At 41.6% G+C, this 14915-nt stretch overlaps 1 protein-coding gene across 1 annotated transcript in view; it reads left to right on the forward strand.

The window, feature by feature from the left end:
- LOC124717116 (GILT-like protein 1) overlaps positions 1-13775 on the forward strand; it is a 120970-nt gene extending 107195 nt beyond the window's left edge. Inside the window, exons 4-6 of the mRNA XM_047243838.1 lie at positions 7178-7324; positions 9802-9864; positions 13630-13775. Of these exons, the coding sequence (XP_047099794.1) occupies positions 7178-7324; positions 9802-9864; positions 13630-13692 (273 nt within the window). The 3' untranslated portion in view covers positions 13693-13775. The remainder of the gene's footprint in view (positions 1-7177; positions 7325-9801; positions 9865-13629) is intronic.
- Positions 13776-14915: the final 1140 nt, after the last annotated feature.

Below are 14915 nucleotides of genomic sequence, written 5' to 3' on the forward strand. Positions count from 1 at the left end.
GCAACTTACCGATGCATTACAACAGAGGCTCGATGTGCCGACCACCAACGTTGTTACACACATTGAACCTCCGAAGCATGTTCTCCATCCCACGTGGTGTCACTTTAATGTCTTGTGCAGAGGCCAGAACTCGTGTGAACAGATCTTCCTCTGTCCCTACAGGTGTCTCATAAATTAGGCTCTTCATACGACCCCACAAGAAATCCGCCGATCGTGGCGGCCACGCGGTTGGACCACCACGGCCTATCCATCTTTCACCATACCGTCTGTTGAGATGTTTCCGGACAGCCAGTGAAAAGTGAGGTGGTGGTCCATCATGCTGAAACCACATTTCCTGACGGACATTCAATGGCACAGCTTCCAAGAACGGGTCCATTATGTGTCGTAGGGAGACTAAGTATGCGGGACCCTTGAGCTTGGATGGAAGGAGGTATGGTCCAATCACATAACCGTCCAGAATACCTGCCCACACGTTAATTCCAAAACTGTCTTGAAATCCCTGAACATGCGTGGCATGCGGGTTTTCGTCCGCCCAGACATGACTATTTCGAGCATTCAGAACACAATCCTTTGTGAACCTACATTCATCTGTGAAGAGAACTCGACGTGGAAACAGGGGCGCGCCGATGCAACGGTGCAGGAACCGTGTGCAGAAGGCGATGCGTTTAAGTCTGCTGGACCCATAGCGTGTACCCTTTGTAAGTGGTACGGATGTAATTGTAGCTCGTGCAGGACGTCCAAGACGGTACTGTTTCTAACAGCCATTGCACGCGCAATCGTTCGCGAACTCGTTGACGCGCTATCTTCAATGCGACACCGTGGAGCACCACAGTCCTGCCTCCTCACGGTGAAGGTACCCATTTCTCGTAGCCGTTGTGTAACGTGGGCAGACAGTTTGTGCGATGGAGTGTGACGGTGTGGAAAACGTTCGTGATACAGCCGACTAGCAGCTCTTCCGTTACCTCCAGCTTTGCCACACAGAAGCAGCATGTCTGTGTATTCCGCAAACGTCTACTGCACCATGTTTCCTCTATCGTTGATGCACAGGTATTGACTCGGTCTCACAGCAAAGCGGACAATAAGTGACATCTGGGGATCTTTTGATGTAGTACACATCATCGTGTCTACCCTGTTGCATACCAGGACAGGGAACTCTGGGACGTTTCTCTTGCCCTAAAGCCGTCGGCACACGGACCGTGCATCCGAACGTTGAACGATGAGCGTGCCGAGTTTCTGACGTCATAGCGTAGAATAGCACGTTCGGGAATCTTTCTGAGCGTGCGGAGCGATAGCTGGCATGTCAGATATTCTGAGCGTGCGTCTGAGCGTTGACCAATGAGATGGCACAACGCCGCCTACGTCACACGCACGCCGTCTCCCTTCAGTCCAGAGTTGTGAGGCGCCAGATTGGCATTCATTTCAAGCCTATATATACAGCCTATATGTATATATGCCGTTTCTGAGCACCAGCAAATTGAGAATCACTGGAAAATCCGTTGTTAACTGTGTGATTCGTTCCAATAAAATAATGAGAAACATCATATTCATGGTAAAAGAATTATTGTAAGTTGCGTATTATGACAGTAGGCTATTTGAAGGCAGCGACACACTGAAGATCAACCCAAAACGCATTGTTCTTGGTACAATTTCTTATAATTAAATTTCAATTAGTAACATAATTATCTACAATTAACATTTTCAGTTAGGGGACGATCCACGAAGATAACGGTTCGCGCAGGTCGAGAAACGGACACGATTGTGTCATGTAGTTGGTTCAGCGTACTGAGTTTCGCCGGCACAGTAGCTCAGCGTGTTCGGTCAGAGGGCTGCATGCTCTCTGTAATAAAAAAAACTGAGTCAAAGAATCAACGATCCACTTGAACGGATGTCTCGTGACGTCCGCCAAGACCAAACGCTATGAGCAATATCAAACAAAATGAATTAAAAAAAAAAAAAGTGGCATCTCTCTCCAATAATGAGTTTTTGTTGAGGCAGTGGTTCGCGTCTCAACAAACACAATTTTTTTTCCTAACATTCGCGTTTTTATTAGGTTCTGATGCTTTATTATTAGTTTAATATAAGTATAGACTATAATATTTGGTGTTATGTAAATATAAGTTCACCTTGCTTTGAGGGGTGACTTTGTTCGATTGGCTTTATCTACAGGACAGCTTGCGCTACTTGTATAAAGATATTTTGCTCCTTCTTCCTTTACGCTTCGTAATTCACCTGTTTCAAAGATTCTGCTACTGGGTAGGAACAGTGATCAAGTAAGACTGACCTTCGGGTTTTACTAAAATGTGGGAATGATGAAATAATGTTTATCTTATGTGGAGAAGTGTTCCAAATTTGTACTGTACTGTTTGTAATGGAACTTTTATAAGCCTGTGTCCTTATTGATTGGAAATGGTACTTTCCTTTTCGAGGAAGATGGAGGAAATGTGTGTTTTAATAGAGCTAACGTGGGAATTTTAAGCGCGCCCTTTGAGTAAACCGTGTGATTTACGAACTAGAAACATCCCTCAAACTGCCGCTGGAGTGCGTTGCGATCGCGTATACCACGTTGGGGCCCACGTACTGTGTGCACGAGTCGCATCGTTCCTGAGCGTTCAGCAGCACGTTGAACTTGACACGCTCAGCGTTCACGTTCGACAGCACGGTCCGTGTGCCGACGGCTTAAGCAGACGTTGACGAGGTACACATTTGAATTGAATCTGTTGTATACCGGAAACTATAAGATTCCGGACACGGGTTCCTATTCAAAATGTTCTGTACTCACTACCCTCTACATGTCCTAGAAGTTTGTGATGGGAGTTTCCGACCACCCTGTTATCTCCTTTGACGTGATCAATTTGTCAACCTCTTTCTTTTTATCAAATCATACATTTTTATGAAATTGTCATCATTTGTTTGTCCATACGCTTACATCACATCCACCGTTTTCCGTCCCATTCGGATAATTCATTTGTGGCTTGGCTTTTTTTTCCCCTTCCAGAGTATATTCGGCTAAACTGCTTCATGGTTCACAGTGCACAGTTCATTTGCAGGTTGCCTATCAATCAGCTTCCAACGACAACAAAAATTTAATTTTCAATGTGACATGTAATTAAGCACCACATTTAAAAATTTAAAACGTAACCTCCTCACTAAAGCGAGAAGCTACTTTCTATCTCCACCACGTTAAACTGTCCGTTTTCAATGTACTTTTTCTCAAAGTATTAACAGTAGAACACTGAAATTCTTTTCACATGCATTTACAAAATTTGCTTACACGTTGAAATTTTTAAGTCTCGTATAGTAAAATTGTAGTTTTGAAAAATGTATTAATTATGACCCATTTTCTGGCAAATTTTTAAAATAAAAAAGGTCATCGGTTCCTTTATAATATAAATTGAAAACTAAAAAATGTCACTTCACGAACGTTTACTAAGACAATTGACTGCTAGAATTTCATTGCTCTGGGATAAGTGGTTTCAGAGAAAAGGTATATTAGGATAAAGAAAGACAAAAGTTATGAGAAGGTGAGTTTAAAGTTTTTTCGCACTTGCAGTATATCTAATAAATTCCTGCTACGCTCTCATCATTGAAATTCACAGCTTAGTTTTCTGGCTTTGTTGTATATTTACCACTGATTTGCAAGCAGCACACAGTGGAGAATTATATTTCGGAAATTTTTTATGGGAGATTGGTAAGTTCACAATGTTATAAAGTTTTCCCTGCTGTTAACTCTTTTTCAATAGTACTCGTGCCATACGGAAATCTTATATTGTTTTTCATTATATTCACTGTTTTCTTTCTTCCAAGTCTCCCAGACGTTTTCTTAACAACTCTGGAGGGCGACATCTACATTTCTTTGCTCAGAAACGAAAAAAACACTAGTTGCGTTATTAGGAGAGAGCGTATGTACAGGCTCTTTAGTTACTACCATGGTGGTACGCAGTTAGGGGACGACCCACGAAGGTAACGATTCGCGCAGGTCGAGAAACGGACGCGATTGCATCGTTGCCTGTTCCAAACGACAGTTGCGCTAGACGCATGTACGAGGTCTGTTCAGATATTCCAGAACATTGTCCACAAAATTTTTCTGCGCTCACCTTTTGCTCATTGTGCATGGTCTCCCTCGAAGTGCTCTCTTCCACAATTCATACACCGCTTCCAACGCTGTTTCCACTTCCGGAACCAGTCGTGATGCGCCTTTTGCTGGATCGCGCGAAGCGCCGTCTGCGAATTTTCTTTTATCTCGCCTATCGTTGCAAATCTTCGTCCCTTCAACGGGGTTTTCAACTTCGGAAATAAGAAAAAAGTCCGTAGCGGTCAGGTCTCGAGAGTACGGAGGATAAGGCAGCACAGTGATTTCGGTTTTTTCTTTTTTTTTTTTCCTCTAACATGTCATGATGAACTAATGCTTCAAAGTCAAAGAGAACTATCATCGTGGCTTTGACATTTGACCTGACCTGACGAGCTTTTTTTGGTGTTGAACCTTTCCCGACCCATTATGAAGACTGAACCTTGGTCTCAACATCATAACCATAGAAATTTGAAAATTTGTGGTAAGGTCTTATGGGACCAAACTGCTGAGGTCGTCGGTCCGTAAGCTTACGCACTGCTTAATCTAAAACTAAGTTACGCTAAGGACAACACACACACCCATGCCCGAGGAAGGACTCGAACCTCCGACGGCGGGAGCCGCGCGAACCGTGACAAGGCGCATGAGACCGCACACGTCTCGTCACCAGTTGTAATTCTCTTCAGAAACATCTCGTCCTCATCTGCGCGATCGGAAAGCTCTTCACAGATTTCGAGGCGAAGATCTATCTGGTCTTGACTCATGAGCCGTGGGACGAACTCGGCAACAACTCGATGCAATCCAAGATACTGTGTCAGGATTTCATGACATGATCCAACTGAAATGTTACATTCTCCTAAAATCTCTGACAGTCAGTGTTCGATTGGCACGCACACACGTTGACTTTCCTGACATGAGCGTCGTCGGTAGATGTCGGTCGTCCTGAACGAGGGCCACCCTTAACTTCCGTCCGGCCATTTTAAAACAGTGTGATCCATGCGTAACACTGAATACGACTTAAGACTCATCACCGTAGGCTTCCTGCATCATTTGGTGTGTCTCTGTACAGGTTACCTTGAGTTTCATGCAAAATTTAATGCAGACGCTTTGCAGTCCTGTAACTCTCTCATCTTGAAATTCGCAGTCTGTGTGATACCACGTTCTACTGAATACAACACTGGACAATAACTAACAGACATGCAACGATCAAATTTCCTGCAGTTACACATTAAACACAGACGTGTGTAGGGATGCCAACCGCATGTCGCTCCAACGCACCATTGGCGCGAAATTACGAATGTTTCGGGAATTTTTGAACAGACCTCGTACGTTCTTGCGCTGGATGTAAGCGTGTATCCCTCAAATTATGTCTCTCGCTTGGTAGAAGGTGTCGCTTACCACCACTATCAGCCATGACAACTGGTAACGAATAGAATAAAAATTCGCTAAACAACTCGCAAAGATCACATTTAATGGTCACACTGGGTACGACATCCACAGCAAAGCGCTCAGAACACTACTCAACGCTCATTGGCTGTCGGAGGATGCGTGAAGTAGATGCGCAGAACGAACCTAAACTCGGTCGCCATTGTTTGTGACACCAACTATAATTAATGTTACCCTCTCATGTGTAGAAGCCGACCTCGGGGAAGATCAGTTTGGATTCCGCAGAAATGTTGGAACACGTGAGGCAATACTGACCCTACGACATATCTTAGAAGAAAGATTAAGGAAAGGCAAACCTACGTTTCTAGCATTTGTAGACTTAGAGAAAGCTTTTGACAATGTTGACTGGAATACTCTCAAATTCTGAAGGTGGCAGGGATAAAATACAGGGAGCGAGAGGCTATTTACTATTTGTACAGAAACCAGATGGCAGTTGTAAGAGTCGACGGACATGAAAGGGAAGCAGTGGTTGGGAAGGGAGTGAGACAGGGTTGTAGCCTATCCCTAATGTTATTCGATCTGTATATTGAGCAAGCAATGAAGGAAACAAAAGAAAAGTTCGGAGTAGGCATTAAAATCCATGGAGAAGAAATAAAAACTTTGAAGTTCGCCGATGACATTGTAATTCTGTCAGAGACACCAAAGGACTTGGAAGAGCAGTTGAACGGAATGGACGGGGTCTCGAAAGGAGGATATAAGATGAACATCAACAAAAGCAAAACGAGGATAATGGAATGTAGTCGAATTAAGTCGGGTGATGCGGAGGGAATTAGATTAGGAAATGAGACACTTAAAGTAGTGAAGGAGTTTTGCTATTTGAGGAGCAAAATAACTGATGATGGTCGAAGTAGAGAGGATATAAAATGTAGACGGGCAATGGGAAGGAAAGCGTTTCTGAAGAAGAGAGATTTGTTAACATCGAGTATAGATTAAGCGTCAGGAAGTCGTTTCTGAAAGTATTTGTATGGAGTGTAGCCATGTATGGAAGTGAAACATGGACGATAAATGGTTTGGACAAGAAGAGAATAGAAGCTTTCGAAATGTGGTGCTACAGGAGATTGCTGAAGATTAGATGAGTAGATCACATAACTAATGAGGAGGTATTGAACAGAATTGGGGGAGGAGAGGAGTTTGCGTCACATCTTGACTAGAAGCAGGGAGCGGTTGCTAGGACATTTTCTGAGGCATCGAGGGATCACCAGTTTAGTACTGGAGGGCAGCGTGGGGGGTAAAAATCGTAGAGGGAGACCAAGAGATGAAAACACTAAGTAGATTCAGAAGGATGTAGGCTGCAGTAGGTACTGGGAGATGAAAAAGCTTGCACAGGATAGAGTATTATGGAGAGCTGCATCAGACCAGACTCAGGACTGACGACCACAACAACAAACTCTCATGTGGAAATAAAACTGTGTTTCATTTGTTATTTCTCTTCCGCATGTCCTTGCAAATGTTTCTGTAAATTTTCATTGTCCTTGGATCACTCCTTGTTCATGGGGGCCCTCTCTTGAAGAGAAAATTTTATTACAACCATTCTTTATATTGTGTGAGAAAAGGACAAGTTGAGTTTCGCAGGAACGCTTCTTTGGATATCCGTGTTGATTTGTGGATACAAACATTTCTCCCTCAAGGGAATTTACTGTCATTCACTGTCGGATTTGTTTCCAGTGCGCCGGCGACTTGGGGATCAACTGGCAGCCGATACTGGAGTGCTCCAGAGGTTCGAGGGGCAGCCTGCTGCTGAAACGAAACGGGGACGTGACCGAAGCGCTGACCCCGCCGCTTCACGGCGTGCCCACGGTCACGCTCAACGGGGTGAGTAGACGGCCCGGCTGTTCTGTAGCCTACAGGGCAGAGATCAGTTTTACTTTTTAAAATATTTTATTTTTGGTGCAATTGCTTGATTATAGTGATGATGGTGATCTTTCTTTGTTCGTGTAAGAACTATGAAACGGACCAGATATTGAATAAAACGAAACTATATGGTTCTAGAAACCTTTTCAAACATCTCTGATGAATATGTGCATACTGAAGCGACGATTTAAAATTTGTACTATGGCCAGGATTCGAACCCAGGTCTTCTGCTCACTAGGCAGATGCGCTAGCCACTACATCACTCTGGCACAGTAGCTTTGCACAACTGCACGGACTTCCTCAGCATACCTCCCTCCTTAATCAAAATTCCCATTCACGCCTCAGTTCCCTTGGTATTCCCGCTAAATTCGAACAGCTTTGCAGAGGATCTCCAGCTGTACTGGTATAGCGCCTAGGCATCGAGTGAAATGGGGAACCGTACCTGAAACCCTGACGTTGGTTTATGTTTCTGTCGATTAAAGTGCCTCTGCCTGGGTTTCAAGCAGGATCCACCGTTTCCTTCGATGTTGAGCTGCTATTCCTGCACAACTGGAGAGCCTCAACAAAGTTGTTTAAGTTTAGGGGCCATGCCAAGTGATGAAGTGGGGATCGCATGAGATGCTGCCATAATTCGCGCTATCAGCTCCTCATCCATCTCAACATGTGATTCAAATGTGCCCAGATGAAAAAATCAAGGAGCCTCAAGTTGAGAGGAGGTGCAGACTATGCCAACAGCCCATTACGCTCTACCAAGTGCGCATCAAGAGTCTCACCAAATGATTTCGCACCACATGAGTGAAGTATGCAGATGCACCATCATGTTGGTACCACATACACTGTCACCCATTGAGTGGGACATTTTCCAATAACTTTGGCAATGTTTCCCCTAAGAAGATTAATGTTTATTTGCCTTTAGTTGTCGGGAGGCATGTATGGATCAATCAGATTTTCGCCTACCAAACTAGTGCAAATGCTGATGGCGAAGCATTCTCGGTGACTACAAACAAGGGTGCATGCGGATTTTCCAGTGCCTACTGGTGTTCATTGTAGCTGTTGAACACATCTTCCCTTGTAAATGATGCATCAGCTGGAAAAATACAGTGGGAATTCAGGCTGAATGCCCCACTTATGCAAAAACCACTGGCAGAATTCATTGTGATACATCAAATCTTCTAGGTTAAGGGCTTGAAGTTTCTGAAGGCAGTAAGGGTGCAAATCATCTTCATTTGCATACACCAGACTGTGGAATAGCTTGCACCCATTTCTCAAGCAACACTTCATGAGGTTGTTGAGGATATGTTTTGCAGCAGTGCTAATGCCACCTCTTCAAACTCTGGTCTCCGTGCAGGCTTTGACGACTGTGTCTGTGCAGCCTTTGCATCTGTACCACAAAATTAATGCATCGGGTTTTAATGTAGGCCTAAAATGCATATGCACGATTATGATACCTTGTCGGCAGACAACTCACCTCACGTGTCTGTCTCTCTTAGGACTTTGTGGAGGGCAGTGAACATCTGTGGACCTGGCACTCAGTTATTTGGAAACTGATAAATGTGCCTCCACTGAGCTGTGTGAGCATTTCCAGCTGCCACACTGTAAGCCCAGTGCATGTCTGCCCTTTCCTCCCAAGAAAAGTGCTCCATTTCCCATCAGCTCTGCACAGTACAAAGCACAAGAGTGCCTTACTTGCTGACACACTGACACAGGGCGAACCAGATTCTACAGTATGCACAGTAACTGCCCTCTGTATGACATTGGACCAAACAGGAATTTGGACTGCCAAATGCAATCTGTTCACGTTCCAGAAAATGCCAGAAGAAACTCTATGGTGTTGTCCCATCAGGAATACCTGATACCATATTGACTCATATGGTGGGTTGTATGCCTATCCTCCTGGCAGTGTGTGACACTGTTAAATGAGGCCTAGTGCCGAACACTAAGTGATGCAGACATGGTTGCTATGTGAAACTTGCTTGTTATGATCCACCCTACCAGCGCTCTCATTTTTTTACATTTATTTTAAAAACACCCTGTATAACTGCACATTGTCTAATAGTTCCACAGACGAATTTCAAATATCTTTAATAATGCTGTTTTTCACAGAACATTCTCCTGAAGTAAGAACATCATTTTTAATGTCATATATAAATTTCCCCTCTGAAGACTTGTTCATTAGTGTTTGTCCTACTCTAGCATTTTACCCCGTTTAAGGTCAAATCAGTGTATCACTAAGAGGTTCTGGGTCTTCAGTGCAGCACACATGGCAGATATTTTCTTATTAAGAGCAATATTCAGTCCTTATTTTTTCAATTTATTTTTAATCAAATGAGAAATTACTGACTTAACTACCAGATATATTGTTTGAATGTAGATGTCTTTTTTGACACTAGTAGTGCTGGTAATCATCTTCAACTGACTTCCTATTTATCTGCTTTCAGAGCCGCGGAAACAAAACAGCAATACGGGCAGACCTCTGGGGTGAAATTTGTAAGCTGTTGTCGGTGAGTGCTATATTCTTGGTGTTGAGCTGTTGCACATCAGTGTACCAGTGAATCTTCTTTTGCTCTTTTGACAACTAATGCAGATCAAAGATACTTAAATGCAAACATTTTTTGTCACACCTAAGAGAGATTATTATGAATATTAACTGAAATTCAGTAATAATTGTAATTAGTCAATATTATTGATATTCCCATTTTCAGGTAAAGTTATATCAATTAAAACACACAAACACTCGTCATATCTGGAAAGTAGGAACCAGACAATTTTGCTCTAGTGTCAACAAAAAACAAACAGGAAAGAGATCTGGATCTGTCTGATGTAAAGTGTGTGCTTGTTTGGGGGGAGGGGGCGGGGTACCACAGACTTATTTTCTGGATATTTCCTGCCACTGAATGTGCTAGATGATTAAAACATGTTTCTCTTCACATATAACACAGGTGATATGCAGCAGGTTTCCTAACATAATTCTAGCATAATTTCATGCTCTATACAATGCATGAATGGTTGTGTGGCTAACAGTTAGTCTCAATAAATTCTTTGTGTAAATTGTTACTAGCAAAAAACAAAATGAAATAGTCTCCCAAGTTGCAGGCTCTAAGGCAGTGTACCACGAACTAGAAACCTGTACACAAACAATGTCATACAACAGGAAAAGGAATAAAAAATAGTGAGTACATATATTACTCTCACCACTGATATTTTATCACGCCTGTCTTTGTTGTAGATGAACAACTAGAATGTCAGTATTAATTGTGCAAATACAACAAATGCACTACAACAAAAATGGCAGCATATGCCTCTAATTAAGAATACATCTATCCCTAATGAAGTCAAAGCCATAGCAAGTACTTTCTTTTGTAAGAAATTGTGAAATAGATTAAATTCAATGGCAATAACAATGCACACTCTGCATTCTTTCCGCAACCACTCAAACAATAGCTAGTCTGACTTATGAAAAAAAAAACATAAAATTCTTGTAAGACATTAGATAGGCCACAATAGGAGCAGGAATCTTTAAATGTTAAATTTTAGTGCTATCACAATTCCTTTGCCTGAAGATCATACATTTATCATTTTTTTCTGCAATAACTTATTTTTGTAGGACTGGCTCTTTTTGATCAGGTTGCGATGGGATTCCAGGTGGAAGTATTTTTAATTCACATTCATAAAAGATTTCGATATACACATATAAAGTCAATATTGCATTGTTGTAAAATCATTAATATTCATAAGATTTGTAACAAGTAATCTTATTAACATTCATCAGTTCAATGGCGTTTTTTTGTTGTTAGAATTCAACATTGCACAGTTTTTTGCTTTGAATGCAAAGTTCAGGATTTGATGCAATTTTCGCATTAACAGGGCAAATGATCTATAGTAATGATTACAATATTTTACTTTAGCAGCATGTCTCTCAGGGTTGGATAATCATCACACTTCCATACCAGTTTCCTTTAACTTGCAACATAAGCTCCACTGATTATCTCATCATTACAAAGGTGAATATGGTTAGTCATATCACATATGCAGGTCAGTTTGTATTCACAAATGCTCTTTACATTTAAATAATTAATTCATACTGCCCCCAAATTCAGCTTTTCAGAGTGATCTTTAATATTATTGATACCTAATCTGACAAGATCCTCAATATACTCTTAAACAAACATCAGAAAATCTTGCTCCTGGAACATGCATCATCATATTCCAGACACGGAACAATCAAATAGTTGGTATTGCACTGACTAATGTTTAAATGTAGATGCCTTGTTTGACACTAGCAGTGCTGGTAGTTATTTTCAACTGACTTCCTGTTTATCTGCTTTCAGAGCTGGGGAAACAAAACAGCAATACAGACAGACCTCTGGGGTGAAAATTGGTATATAACCTGTTAAAATTTTAACAATCAATAATGCTGGATATCTGTGCCAGAGTTGTTCGTTAACAAGTTGACTGTCCTAACACAACTCTCATCCCAGTCTGTGGTCAACATATCTGGGCTAGATACAGTTGCTTTTAGTCTTCCAGTTTTGCGCTAGTTGGTTGATTACTGACATTGACTACCTCTGTAATCACTGGTGGCTGATTCCTTCAATCATTTTCATTTGTTTGTTACTACCATCTATTCTGCCAGTGATTGTTATTATCATCATCATCATTATTATTATTCGATAGAATGTAATCTGGATTGTACAGACGTTTGTGGTGTTTTTGATTATGTCTAATATTACTATGGTTCTTCCTAGCCATTGGCTGGCTTTGTGCTGATTTTGCGAATTCAATTTCGTCTTGTTGCAAACAACACTATAATCCTTGGGTGCATTACATGCTGGACTGTTACTTGCTTGACAAAGCCTAGATTCAAACACTGTTCATTTCTTGACTTAATATTTTCATGTATTAAATCAGTCGAGTCAAGAACCAACATGAATTCTTTGAGGTTAACCTCTGATACAAGAACCAACGTCGTGAATATATCACTAACAGAACCTATCTTTGGACTGTCATTCCGAGATTAAGGTTGTATACTACGAAATGCACGAGTAAACACTCTCGATTCTGCCCAATAAATGTACGCTGGGGCTCATGTTGGGTGATCTGGGTGGCCAAACCAGTCACTGCAATTGTTTAGAATGTTCTTCAAACCTGTCGCGAGCAATTGTAGCCTGGTGACATGGTGCATTGTCATCTATAAAAATTCCATCGTTGTTTGCGCACATGAAGTATAAGAATGGCTGCAAGAGGTCTCCAAGTAGCTGAACATAACCATTTCCAGTCCATTCCATGTAAACACAGCCCACACCATTATGGAGCCACCACCAACTTGCACAGTGCCTTGTTGACTACTTGGGCCCGTGGTTTCTTGGTGTCTGCGTCACACTCGAACCCTACCATCAGCTCTTATCACTGAAATCAGGACTCATCTGACTAGACCACGGTTTTCCAGTCGTCTAGGGTTCAACTGATATGGTCACCAGCCCACAGGAGGCGCTGTAGGTTGTTAACAAAGGCACTCGCTTCCGTCGTCTGCTGCCATAGTACATTAACGCCAGATTTCACCGTACTGTCCATACGGATGCGTTCTTCGTACGTCCGACATTGATTTCTGCTGACAGTGCTGTTTGTCTGTTAGCACTGACAACTCTACGTAAACGCGCTGATCTTGGACGTTAAGTGAAGGCCGTCGGCAACTGCGTTGTCCGTGGTGGTAGGTAATACTTGTATTTCGGTATTCTCGTCACACTCTTGACACTGCGGATCTCGGAATATTGAATTTCCTAACGATATCCGAAATTGAATGTCCCATGCGTCTAATTCCTATCACTCCGCTTTCAAAGTCTGTTAATTTCCTATATCATTCCCCACAATCATGTTGGAAACATTTTCACACGAATCACCTGACTACAAATGGCAGCTCCACCATTGTACTGCCCTTTTATACCTTGTGTACGCGATATTACCTTCATCTGTATATGTACATATCGCTATCCCACGACTTTTGTTCCAACTTTGTTATATTAAAAATAATTAAAAGTGTTGCATAAATGCATCCAGTTTTTGCCAATGTTAGGGAACGAAGGGGTGGATTATAGTGTGTTAACTCATTGGGCTGGTTGTATGAGTTAATTCCCACTGGAATCGACCGGAGACATCAAAATTGTAGTAGACATACGGGAACCTTATTTTTACTGATGGTATTCTGGTTATCTGAGAGGACTGCCATCTATGGTCTATCAATAACTGACAACGTGCAAAATTTTTTTCAGGATCCGATACCTCCAAATTGTCCTGAGCCAGATGACTCTATAGTGGTTAACAATCCAGAATAGAAGATGAGGAACTGAATGTCTACAACAGACTGCCAATTAAACTTGTAAAACTGTTTAAAATAAAATGATTTTTATAAACTCCATAGTTGCTATTTCATTCTTTGCTACATATAAAATTATTCATAAGGCTCAGCAACAATTTAGCGATATTCGAACCTTTAAAAGAATAGATGGAACTGCTTACAGTGTATATAATCTGGGACCGAGTAAGGATACCGAATTAAAGCAAAACAGAGACTACTGCAAGGGTGCACTACATCATCCAATCCTTCGAAAATGTGTTGTTGTAATCGACATTAAGAGACTAGTTTGACTTACTGGTGCCAGAGCTTGGTCTCCCTCTGCAAACAACACAAACGCTACCATGGCCTGCATGTGAAACAGATTAATTTAGGTGGCAGCAGGGGAGGTGCAATACCACACTTATCACTCAATCCCATATTTTTGCTACTTAGCGACATAAAGCTCTTATCTCCGAATATGGGTCAATACCTGGTTGTCTTTCTGCATGAGCTAATCAGAAAGGACACCAAACAGCCATGTAAAAAATCATGGATCACTAGAGGGATTAAAGTCTCTTGTGAAAGGAAAAGCGACTTGTATCTTTCAGCAACAACAAGTACGGATCCTTCGGTAGTTGGACACCACAAAAAATACTCAAAATTACTAGGAAAGGTAATTACAAAATCAAGGAACATGCACATAATGAGGACAGAAATCAGTAATTCGGACTGGCTATATGAAATGTACTGAAACGAGATGTGGGACGACCAGCCACAGAACGAGATAATATTCACTGTTGAACTGAATGCAAGGCTAATAAATGATGAGTGACAGGTAACAAACATATTTAATAATCATTTCTTAAATGTAATGGAAAGTATAGGGACAAACAGTTCAAGAGAAAAATCACAGCAGTATGCTGAAAAAGTATTCTCATGAAATTCAGTCACATGAATGTATCAGCAACTTCTGATTCTGAAATTAAGAAAATTGTGCATTCTCTCAAATATAAAAGCTCATTTGGTTTTGGTAGTGTTTCCACTTCAGCATTAAAGATTTGTTCCCTTTAATAAGCCCAGTCTTACCTGAAATATGTAATGCGTCATTAACTCAAGGCATTTTTCCAGAGAGACTTAAATATCCCTTTGCCAAACCACTCTTTAACGACTCTCGACCTGTTTCACTGCTGACATCATTTTCCAAAATTTTTCAGGCTATTT

This window comes from Schistocerca piceifrons, chromosome 9 (assembly GCF_021461385.2).
Source record: "Schistocerca piceifrons isolate TAMUIC-IGC-003096 chromosome 9, iqSchPice1.1, whole genome shotgun sequence".
Taxonomy (NCBI): Eukaryota; Metazoa; Arthropoda; class Insecta; order Orthoptera; family Acrididae; genus Schistocerca; species Schistocerca piceifrons.